The sequence below is a fragment of the Furipterus horrens genome, unplaced genomic scaffold, assembly GCF_987537825.1.
Source record: "Furipterus horrens unplaced genomic scaffold, mFurHor1.1.pri manual_scaffold_12, whole genome shotgun sequence".
Taxonomy (NCBI): Eukaryota; Metazoa; Chordata; class Mammalia; order Chiroptera; family Furipteridae; genus Furipterus; species Furipterus horrens.
Genome location: NW_028327182.1, coordinates 5,038,213 through 5,050,460, shown reverse-complemented (window position 1 = coordinate 5,050,460; position 12,248 = coordinate 5,038,213). Strand labels below are relative to the sequence as shown.

Sequence of the window (12,248 nt, the reverse complement as noted above, 5' to 3'; positions counted from 1 at the left end):
CAAAAGTCCTGGACCAGACACTTCACAGGTGAACTTTACCAAACAGTCTAAGTAGAACTAACATCTATCCTATTCAAACTATTCCAAGAAATTTATGAGGAGGGACAACTTCCAAGCTCATTTTATGAGGCCTGCATTACCCTAATTCCAAAACCAAATAAAGACACTACAAAGGAAGAAAATTATAGGCCAATATCCCTGATGAACATAGATATTTAAAGCCTCAACAAAATCTTAGCAAACCAGATCCAGCAAGATGTTAAAAAGACGAGACACTACGAATGAGTGGAATTTATGCAAGGTTGGCACAGTATGTGGAAATCAATAAAGGTGACATACCACACAGACAAAATAAAGGATAAAAATCACATGATCATATCAAGAGACGCAGAAAAAAACACTTGCTAAAATCTAGCACCCGTTTATGATTTTTATAAAAACCCAGCAAAGTGGGAATAGCGGGAAAATGCTTCAATGTAACAAAGGCCACGTATGCCAAACCCACAGCCAACACCATATTCAATAGGCAAAATCTACAAGTGTTTCCCCTAAGATCAGGAACAAGACAGGGATGTTTGTTTTTACTACTCTTATCCAACATAGTACTGGAACTCCTAGCCACAGCAATTAGATAAGAAGAAATAAAAGTCATCCAAATTGCAAAGGAAGAAGTAAAATTGTGGCAGATGACATGATACTGAATATTGAGAACCCTAAAGATTTCACCAAAAAACTACTAGAACTGATAAATGATTTCAGTAAAGTAGCGGGGTAGAAATAAATATCCAGAAATCATTTGCAGTTCTATACACCAATAATGAACTATTAGCAAAAAAATCTAAGAAAACAATGCCATTTAGTATTGCAGAAAAGAGAGAGAGAGAGAGAGAGAGAGAGAGAGAGAGAGAGAGAAGGTCCCTAGGAATAACTTTAACCAAGGAGGTAAAAAACCTATACTTGAAAAATTATAAGACACTGAAGAAAGAAATTGAAGAAGATATAAACAAGTGGAAACATATTCCATGTTCTCGGACAGGGAGAATTAAAACGATTAAAATGTCCGTATTACCCAAAGCAATCTACAGATTCAACACAATTCCTATCAAGATACCAATGGGGTATTTCACAGAACTAGAACAAATATTCCAAAAATATATATGGAACTACAAAAGACCCCTGAACAGCCACAGCAATCTTGAGGAAAAAGAACAAAGTTGGAGGAACGATACTACCTGATATCAAACTATACTTCAAGACCATAGTAATCAAAACAGCATGGTACTGGCATAAAAAGAGACACATAGATCAATGGAACTGGATAGAAGAGCCCAAAAATAAACCCACACCTTTATGGTCAATTAATATTTGACAAAGGAGGCAAAAACATACAATGGGGTAAAGATAGTTTACTCAATAAATAGTGTTGGAAAACCGGAGGGATATGTGCAAGGAAAAAAAGAAAGAAAGAAAGAAACTAGACCACTTTCCTACACTGTACATAAGAGTAAACTCAAATGAATTAAAGACTTAAATGTAAGCCTTAAAACTGCAAAAATCCTAGAAGAAAACATAGGCAGTAAAATCTTGGACATTTCTGGTAGCAGTATATATATATATATATATATATATATACTGCCATGTGAATGCACCTGCATCGGCTCCTGGGGCCATGGACTCTCCCACGGAGGCCCTCTTTCTAGAGAGGGAGAATCTCTTGCCTGGCGTCCTTCCCTTGGGCAGGCGGAGCAGTCAGCTGCCCCCCACCCCATGTCCACCTCACTCTGGCAAGGAAGGAGTCTGTGGCATCTTCCCAGTCAAAAAGCACAACCAGCCAATGGCCTGAATTTCCAGAGTGGGACGAGGGGTCCTGCCCAGCCCTCAGAACACTCCCTCCCCTGTTTCTGCAGCAGAGCCCAGAAGACGTGGCCGGAGGTAGCAGCTGTCCTGAACCTCCACACGCCCTGAGTTGGCCGCCTCCTTGCTGACAGGCCATCACCGCTTCTTGGTGGGCCGCGGTGATTTTCACATAAATGTGCGAAGATGTTGTGTCTTGTGTTTGTCTTGTTTTTGCTGGAGCTGCTTTTTGTTGCCAGCTCGGCCTGACTGTGGTGTTTTGGTGTGTTCTGTTCTGTTTTTATAGCAGGGTTGGGGTGGGTTTTGGGGGGGGCGGTGATTAGGTGTTGAGGGAGATGTTTAACAGCACTGTGGTCTTGGTCTCTAACTTTTGTGTGAAATAATAAACTGCATTGCCTGATAGTAAACAAAAACAAAACAAAAAACCCCCCCAAAAACCAGAAACTATGCTACACTGCTCACTTGTCTCATATAGAAAACCTTATTTAGGTAAAGAAATGAAAAGAATTTTACTTACGAAAAGAAAACTAATGTATAGAATACTTGTAAGAAAATATAGTATTGTTTAAAAAAAGTCTAGCAACCGGAAATTGTCCAGTGCGGTACCACTCTAGTAATGCTCATCACGGAGGGATTTTATTGTAAGTATAAAACTAGTGAATTCCTAAGTCATGAGCTTGTTACCACAGGAACAAGTGTAAGTAGGTCTGCAGGATATACCCTCTGCTGAACACCCAGAAAAAGGGTTTAGTCCGACTCACAGAGATGGGCTCCCGGGCTCCCGCTGGCGGTCTCCATGCATGTCTATGTATTATACCCTTCCTTGTAATTGGCACGGATATTCTGGGTCTCGGTAGGCATTTCCTCTGGAATCTCGCTTTCGGTATTTTAGAATCTTATTTAAGCAAAATAAAACAACTTCAATTTTTAAGAATTTTTACATCTTTCTTTACTTCTTTTCTTTTCTTTTTTTTTTTTACATCTTTCGTATTGATGTTTGTGAGAGTATCAACATACGGGACATTTCACATACCACAGTAAGTTTACTCTACCCAGAGATACTTATTCCTAGTGAGATCATCATTATTGCGAAATTATTACGCATTTTTTTTTGAGTGGAGAAAACCATTTTTCCAGGGTTCCTTTACATATTTCTAGTGATATATAATACTACTTTGAAGAAAATTATAAGTTAATGTTCACATGTACAAAAACAATACGCATAAGATGGCAGCACGGGAAACTGAACAGCCAGCAGAGGCTGGATCATCAGCCCATGCCACCGAGTCACAGTGTGGTCTGGAATGGGTGAGCAGGTGTCCTGGTAGGTTTTCTTGGTCGCCATCAACATGCGTTCTTGTTTCCCTAAATTTCCTGTATTAAAAATGCGGGCAACGCACCTCCTCTCATCCTCTGCTGACCTACTTTCTAACATTCTCAATCTCAACCAACACACAACAGAGCCAAACCAAGGTAACCATGGCAAAGGGCTTAATTCATTCCTTTTTCTCCATATAACTTTCCTCAGTTGTAGTTTTTCTGCCACCGTGGATAGGACAGTATTTCCCCAGCACTGATTCCTTAGAGAGATTTCCTACTGCTCCTCACCCTTGAAGTTCAGACCTTTGGTTATCTCTCATTCCTGCTCCTCTTGCTTCCACTACATCAACTGAATGAGTAATTTTCCCTTCTTTAAGACCTCTCTCTCTCACAGACACAGACACACACACACACACAGATTCATCACGTCATCAGCCGGCTCCTGGCACTAAATTTTTTTCTACTTATCGCTACCATATAGTATCAGCTGTTTTATTTGGGGGTCATGTAGTTACGGTTCTACCATAGTTACAGATTACGTCCAAGAGTCTTATTTTGGTTCCAATGGGTCTTTCCAAGAGGATTCTTAATTGCCAGTCCATGCCTCTATTTCCAAAAAATAAGCTTCATTTCATCACCCCTTGTCTGTCTGCGAACCCTCTCTTACTCTCTACACCTTCCCTACACCAAAGTTAAGGCTGGATTCTACCTCGTCAAATGTCTCTTTGTTAGCAAATCCGCTGCTTCGTGACATTTTCCTGACTAATGAAGGAGAGGAGGCGACTTCTCCAGGAACACACATGAGCTGGGCAGGTGGGCACACCCTCTAGTGTCCACTGGACAAGATGATTTTTCCCCTACGTGTGTCGCTCATATTTTTCAAATGTCCACGTTTGATGTATTTGGTGCCATTTCCCTGCTCATGCTGTCAGACCTATAGTATAACATAGTATGAGAGACACATGTAATAAAGGTTCTAGACTGCATGGTTCTATCATTCTTACCTTGGGCCCTCTGCCCAGCAGGGTGAGAGGCTGACGCTCTTGCTCTGTGCATGAAGGTATGACGGAATTCTTCCTCAATGACCTAGAGCCAAACACACGTGTCAGAAGGGCCAGCAAAGCGAAACCCCTGTAAAAATCCAGGCAGAACCACCTCAGAACTCACCTCGGGAGCCAGGTGTTTGTCAATAAGATTCTCTAAAAAGGGCCTTTTCAAAATGGAATTAATAGACGGCCGATCTCGGGGAGACACTTGAAAGAGCTGTGATATCAAGGCCTGAAGGTCACGGGAAAACCTGGGCGATACTGGGGCAAAACATGCCTGGCAAATGTTCAGAACCAGCTGGTGTAAGTTGTGACCCTCGAACTGAAAGGACGAGGAATGATAAGACTAGATTAGGAAAAGAGTCAAAACTAGCATTTAAAGTAATATCGAGACACAGAAGAATGTTTTAAAGTTTAGTTGGAAGCACCATAGTTCGCTCTAAATTGTTTTCATCAACTGACATTTCATGAGTAGATATTGTCTACAGTTACTCAACGAGATGCCATGTCATTTAAAACAATATTTTTTGTTTAATTTTTCTTATCAAAATAATATTTATGCATTCTAGAAAACTGGAAGGCACAGTACATTATAAATAGGCAAGGAAAATACATATAACTTCACCACCCAGAGGTATATTTCCTCCTAGGCTTTTAAAAAAGTAGTGTTTATTTTATAGGGTTTACTTTAGGATATGAAAGTTTACAACTTGCATTTTAAATTAACATAAGTAAACATTTCCACAAAAATTCTTCATACACCAGAACACCTTCCATTGCATGAAGTCCTCAGTTACTTAGACTTACGGCCACATGTCACATAAGAGTGTTTCGGTCCACTGCGGACCACGTGCACAGCAGGGGCCCAGTCAGATTGGAATGCGTCACAGCACAAAGGCTGTTTGCAGTGTTGAAGGCGAGGGCTGCACCCAATACGATGCTGAATGTACTGCCCGCTCTGGGTGGTCTCAACAGAGGAGGAGGCTCATGGGCTGTCCACCTGCCCTGTGCCCACCCACGGCGGATGCCTGGAGCTGGTGATGGAGCACGGGGTGTGGGTCAGAGGGAAGGGGAGCCCGGGAACCCGCACACACACACGCATGTGTACACGCACTTTCTTTTCTATCTTATTTTTATCGTACCTTTTTATGTTTAGATGTTTAGATTCACAAATACCACTGTGTGACAACTGCCTACAGCGTTTGTTACAATAGGAGCAATGGGCTGTACCGTACAGTAGGCTGTACATCTAGGTCCGTGTAAGCGCGCTCCACAATGTTCACTCAACAGCAAAACCACCTAGGGACGCATCTCTTAGACTGGATCGCCGACGTGAACCGTCATGTTCAGCAGCAAGGGCATTAAAGATGCAGGTTTTGGTAGGACACTTACTAGCGGTGTGACCTTGGGCAACAGTCATGACGACGACAACAGTGACGGCTGTGTAGAAAACAGGTAACGTAGCAGGCCTATGACTGCTGCCCTAGAAAGGCCCGTTCACGATGCTGGCCCTGGGCTGACGTCTGGGGACTTAGGTTTCAGGAGAGCTCCCACCAGTCCCCGCGCTGTCTGCGTGAACAATATGTTTATGTTGGACGCCTGCTCTCTTCATAGTAGTCTGGAAGTGTGGTCCGTGCAGACAGAGGGCGCCTGCCTGGCCAGTCCGCAAGGAAAACCTGGGCACTGGCTCCAATGAGCTTCCCTGGTACCTGACGTCACACGCCTGCAGTCACAGCCTATTACTGGGGGAATCGGTGCGTCCTGCGGGACTCTACTGGCAAAGGCTCTTGGGAGCTGGCATCTGGTTCCTTCACCCCACGCACCTTTTCCCTCTGCTCATTATATATTTCACACCGTTTATTTTCAGTGGGACTATGCTACAAATACTATTCTCCAACTTGGAATTTCTACTTTAGAACTTGGACGTCTGCCTGTGTCAGCATATATAGATCTATCATTCTTCTTAATTGCTAGTGCACATAACTTTTCTATTTGTAGAGGATGTTTATTCGTATTGGTTTTAGAGAGAGAGGAAGGGAGAGAGGGGGAGAGAAACACCCACAGGTTGCCTCCCATGCATGCCCCTACTGGGGTTGGAACCTGCAACCTAGGGACGTGCCCTGACCAGGGATCCAGCCCGTGCCCTTCTGTTGTACAGGACGATGCTCCAACCAACCGAACCGCCTGGCCAGGGCATGTCCACATAACGTTTAACAATTGAATAAAATGAAACATTAACCTTTTTCTCTCAGAAGTTAATTTCATTTATATAGTTTCAATAATTAAATATTAATCCAACAATGAACATACTATTCCCTCACTTATTGTGGGTATTACACTCTAGACCCCCCAGTGAAGCAGTAACCTTACATTTATTCTAGGCTCTTAAACCTACGTAACTTCGACAACATACGTATACAGGACCGTAAAATCCCGCGATACAGCAAAAAATCCGCGATAAATAATTAATTATAATATTGTTAAAAATCCCGCGACACAGTGAGGTCACTATAAGTGAACCGCGATATAGCGAGGGACCGCTGTACTTACAGGATGCTTGAGTGTGCAGAGCTCATATAAAACACAGCCAAGAGACCAAATGTCCCTGGAGAGATAAGAGTTTACATGTCAAAAAATATCCATAGTTTCATACTCTGGTTTCTCTTCAGATCGTATAAATCTCTGGCCTTTTAAAAAATACCCACAGTTTTTAATAAAAGCCTTATTTCTCCTTACAGGACCTTAGACTAGTGTATCTTTACAGTTTTACAAAGGCTTGAATGTTGACTCAAACGCTGAAACAACAGCACAAGAAAACAGCACAGTGTGGCTAACCTGGGGCTCGGCAGCCTGCCCTCTGCCCAGCCCCCCCGCAGCTGCATTCCTGCTCCCCTGGAGGCCAACGCCCCTGGAGCCAGGGCGCAGCACCCCAAATGCCTCTTCTCTTCTTAGGCAGAGAAATGTTTACTATTCTTTCTGTAAATCTCTACCAGCTGGGCTTTGCTTTCTATTTATCTTTTGAAGTCAAACAGCCACAGGCCCCTTGGGTATTTCCCTAAACAAATGGCCAATTAACTTGCGGAAGGGATTCAGTCTTGCTGCTAGTCCATCTGACTCAAGTGGCAGCCATGCTTTGGGAAGTGACATTTTTCCCCTTCTTACATGGAGGTGAAAAATGACTCCATCCTCATCTTTTGTCACTATGTGTATTAATATTACTCCTGAGAACTGCGGTCTGAAAACTAGTTGGGTTTTAAAGGTGGGGGACACCTTAATGGTTACCTAGCCAACACTCCTGTTGTCCCAAGTAGGGGAACTGAGGCTCACACAGGCCAGCTGGCTTGGCCAAGCTGGTGACAGAGCCCAGTGTGGGGAAGGAAGAAACTTTCCTGTCCCCCCAGGCCCTTTCAGCTGGTCTAATAATTAAATCTACATGAGGCAGACGAACAAGAGAAAATAACCAAATTTAATTACATATGCACATATGGGAACCCCAGGTATATGAGAGGTTCAAAGAAAGAAAAGGAAAACGAGGAACGTGTGACCTTCTGAGCTAAGGATGAGGTAAGGGACCCTGGGGTTTTACACAGGACGGAAGTCACTGTGCTGTCAAACCAAAGTGGGGTGCAGCTGCCCACCGCCTCCAACGGCAGAGGTTGGTGAGAAAGGGAAGAGGTCTTTATTCAAATGCCGCACAGCCTGGGAGGGTTGCAGGCTTCTCTCCTCCACAAAACACAGGCAAAACCCGGCCCTTCCCAGCAAGACCAACACCCAAGGCAGTGCCCAGAATGCCTGCTCCATCCTTATCTGTCCTGCGGCGTCCCGGGTGGCTAAGCGGGCGGCTGTCCAGCCTCAGGCTCCCTCCTGGGGTCTGCGTGTGCTGCCGGCGCCGCCGTTGGCCGCGTGGTTTCCAGGCCCAGAAATTCCCACGAACGCATCGGCCAGCACGTTTGTGAGGTGGGCCAAGAGGGCGTCTCTTCCTTCCCCTGGGTTTATATAAGTTGCCCACGTGGGCCAGGCCAGGTGCTTTTTCTCAGCCCAAAGCTCCCCGTGCTCTGGGAGGGTCCAGCCCCCCAACCAACCCCCACTTTTCCCCAGGCTAGACTGACATGTTTTTCTGACACAGCACCTCCCTCTGCGGTCATTTTAACCTCGACAGCACATGTGTCTGCCTTCCCCTGGTTCCGCCCCCAATCAAAGACTGGGAGGGGGGTAGGAGGGTTTTTCCTTATCCAATTATTTTTGCTAGCCTTGCCCATACTTGGTGTCATGCTTCCTTCTGTCGTCATCGTGCCCGGGGGTAGGGGTTGGGGGGAATGTGCTGCTGGGCTACCAGCATCAACTGCAGGATGATAAAAACAGATGGTGAGTAATTAGAAGTTTGCCTTGCCCTATAGATGGGTCAACAATTTATCTCTGACAACGTATTATGGTTAAGGCCCCTAATTTAAATTCTTCTGGGTAACCGGGGAATAGAAGTTTCTATTGAACCCGTAGGGTCTTGGCTGCCTTTGGCTCAAAAATAATCCACATACCACAGAAGCACATCTTGCAGTGACTCATTCTGAACTCCCACATACGACTAGGATTCCAGTCTCTGTGACCAGACCACACCGCCTTCTCTCGTGCCCACCTACCAGACTTTTCTGAAATAAAGTAAATAGTGCTTAGAAGGTATTGTGGGGGTTCAGCATGAGCCACCCCAAGATGTGACTCAGTGGTATGCAGATTACTTTGGACGAAAAGCAGCTTTAGCCACAGGCTCAAGAGAAACTTCTGCCCCTCCCTTCAAGTACCTAGAAGAACTTAAATTAGGGGCCTAGCCCATACAAACCTCTGATCAGAAATAACTCCTTTTGACCTATCTGTAGGGCCACGCAAACTTCTATTTACTAAAGGTCTGCTCTTATCATCTTGCAATGACTCCCTGAAGTCCCTATGTCACCTCACCTCTCCCCTAGCTCAGAATGTCTTATATACCCGTGTTCACTTCCTGTCACCAAACCTCACCTGCATGCGGGGTCTCTGACACTCTCATGTGTGTGGAGTTCCCATACATACGTTTGCATGAAATTTGGTTATTTTCTCTTGCTAATCTGTCTCAATGTCTATTTGGTTATTAGACTGGCCAGAGGAATTTGAGGGCAGAGGAAAGTTTGGTCTTCCCGCACAGTATGAAAATCAGACACAAAGATGGATGCCACAATGCCTGCGATTGTCAGCGTTATCCTTTCTCTGACTTGTATCTTTAAATAAAGAGAATTTGCCTTTTTCTAAATAAGTTCAAAAGCTTCTGGGAACCCCGAAGTGGCCAGACAGTCACTGGGGTCTTCATGTCACATATGAAGAAAATGAAGTTACAGAAGTACCATAAGAAAGAGAGAATCCATCGGATATTTCTGAGACTTTCAAACTAATAGTGAGTCACTCACGATTTATTGTTGTAGGGTTTGTTCTGACATATCTCTGGGGACAAGTAGTAAGGCGTTCCAACACATGTCTGAGCGAGGTCCGCGGAGCTAGTAAATTATATCCAATAGTAAAATAATGTGGTTTATTGTAAGTAAAACATGGCTTAAGATATGAACACACAAGAAAAAGTATACAAATACATAAAAAAATTTGATGCATGCACATATTAAAAAATAAAACAGAGTGTACGTGTATAATAAAGTAATAAAAATAGTTGATTTTTAAACTTCAAATTCACCTTTCTAAAATCTACATATTAAAAAGTTTTCATGGCCAAAAGCCTCCACACAGAGGTGCAGTTGTTACATTACAAAAATTTCTCAGATGCAGGAAGAGTCCCCTCTTTCCAGTTATCAGAGTAACACAATCTCATGATTTAAATTTGGAAACTATGAAAGTGAATAAAGAAGAAAAAAATTACCCATAGCCTTACCACCCCAAAACAATTTTTGTTAAAATTCTGATATATTTCCTTCCTCCCTTTTTCCATGCATATTTTTCACAGTACTGTGATCACGGTATATTTAAAATTCAGAATTCCATTTTCTTTCCCTGATGTAACAGGTATGTCTTCACATCATCAAGAAGTCTTCAAAATTGTGAATGTTCCTGGCTACGTAATATTCAGGGACTGGCCATGCCAAGCTCTATCACATTTAGCCGTTTCCCAACGATTAGGCATTTAAATTATTCCAAATTTCACATTATCCCTTAAGAACAAATTCCCAGAAATAGAACATTTAAAAATCTGTTGATATTACCACGAAACTGGCTTCCAAGACAGTCACACCAGTACAGTCCCCTCAGCATGTGTCAACTTCTGTTTCACTAAATTCTCACGAGCTTTATGCATATTAAAGTGACACCTCATTTGATAAGTTTAGATCACACGCTACATTGCCACCATCATTTTACCATGCCATGATTTATCTTGGGAATTTAAATCTCAGATCAAGTACCATCTGAATGATTTACTTTTTTGTCTGAATGATTTAATGAATTTATATAAACAATTATCAAAAATATTTGGAAAGCCAGGCTTTAAAATCTTCTTCACTTATATTTAAAAAAAAAAAAAAAAAAAAAAAAAATATATATATATATATATATATATATATATATATATATTTGGCTGTTATAAATAGAAAAAAGTAACTTTCTAAAGTACTTACTTATTCAGGACTCTTGCTATACCAAAGTCCCCAAGCTTTGCAACCATTCCATTCTTGCTAAGAAAGATGTTCTATAAATGGAGAAAAGGCTAGGTTGTTTGCAAGATTTCAAGAACACCAAAGGTCAGGTCTCCGTCTGTCCTCTCTCTGAGCTGTTACCTGTGTTTTTACGTCCCTGTGTAAGATCTTCCTGTCGTGAATGTGCTTTAGTCCCAGAGAAATCTGCACAAACCAACTCAGGATCTGTCGAGGGAACACAAGACAAAACTGGGGAGTATCTGGTGTCACTGAGGGGTCTCCACGATAATATGCAAAAAGCAGGAAGCAGCATACGTATGTACGTGTGTTTATAAGAAGGAAGCTAACTGATGTACCACCTAGAAAAACGCAGGTGTGAGAACCAACCCAGACGCGCTGGTACCCAAGTGAGCCCCACATACACAAAAGACAAAAGAAAGCAAAACAGAGAGGCAGGTGGCTCACAATTACCTTCTCTCTTAATACCAGGTGGCTACCTGCAGCAGGACAGGAGACAAGCAGCCCTGTTTCTTTTTTTATTTTTTTTTTAAGATTTTATTTATTTATTTTTAGAGAGAGGGGAAGGGGAGGAGAATGAGAGGGAGAGAAGCATCAGCATGTGGTTGCCTCCTGCATGCCCCCAACCGGGGACTGGCCTGCAACCCAGGCACGTGCCCTGACTGGGAATCGAACTGACAACCCTTTGGTTTGCAGGCTGGCGCTCAATCCACTGAGCCACACCAGCCAGGGCGCAGCCCTGTTTTTGGATAACCCTGGGGCCCCTGGGTTTTCTTACAGTGGAAGGAGGATGCCGAGCACAGAGAAAGAAAGAGGAACGTTGGGCAATACGGGAGGTTAATAAAAATTTTTAGTGAAATACCAATAAATGTGTATAATATAAAGACCAAAAATGTTACTTTTAAACTTGTAAATTTTCTTAGTCATGATGTTACTTACCTTAGCTGGCCATGCCCCCCTTTAGTAAAATGTGTTCTATGCCTATAGAGATTTATTTAAACCATTCTAAAATTCCATTCATTCTTCATCTGCCAAATTATACAGAAAGAGGCAAACAATAGGGAAAAAGCTATATTTCAGATACTATGGTTCAGTTGTAATTTTAGTTCCCACCCAACAAAGGGAAATGCAATTCAAAATTTTGTAGAGAGAAGTATCTTTTTATAAATACATTCATTTTTTAAAAATAAATATTTTATTTATTTATTTTTAGAGAGAGGGGAAGGGAGGGAGAAAAGAGGGGGAGAGAAACATTAATGTGTGGTTGCCTCTTGCACGTCCCCAACTGGGGACCTGGCCCGCAACTGAGGCAAGTGCCCTGACTGGGAATCAAACTGGTGACCCTTAG

At 42.8% G+C, this 12,248-nt stretch overlaps 1 protein-coding gene across 1 annotated transcript in view; it reads right to left on the bottom strand.

Moving 5' to 3' along the window:
* NEK5 (NIMA related kinase 5) overlaps nt 1–12,248 on the bottom strand; it is a 36,828-nt gene that overhangs the window by 15,642 nt on the left and 8,938 nt on the right. Inside the window, 7 exon segments of the mRNA XM_090257966.1 lie at nt 2,616–2,749; nt 4,179–4,260; nt 4,342–4,542; nt 6,771–6,825; nt 9,653–9,739; nt 10,865–10,935; nt 11,024–11,107. Of these exon segments, the coding sequence (XP_090114092.1) occupies nt 2,616–2,749; nt 4,179–4,260; nt 4,342–4,542; nt 6,771–6,825; nt 9,653–9,739; nt 10,865–10,935; nt 11,024–11,107 (714 nt within the window).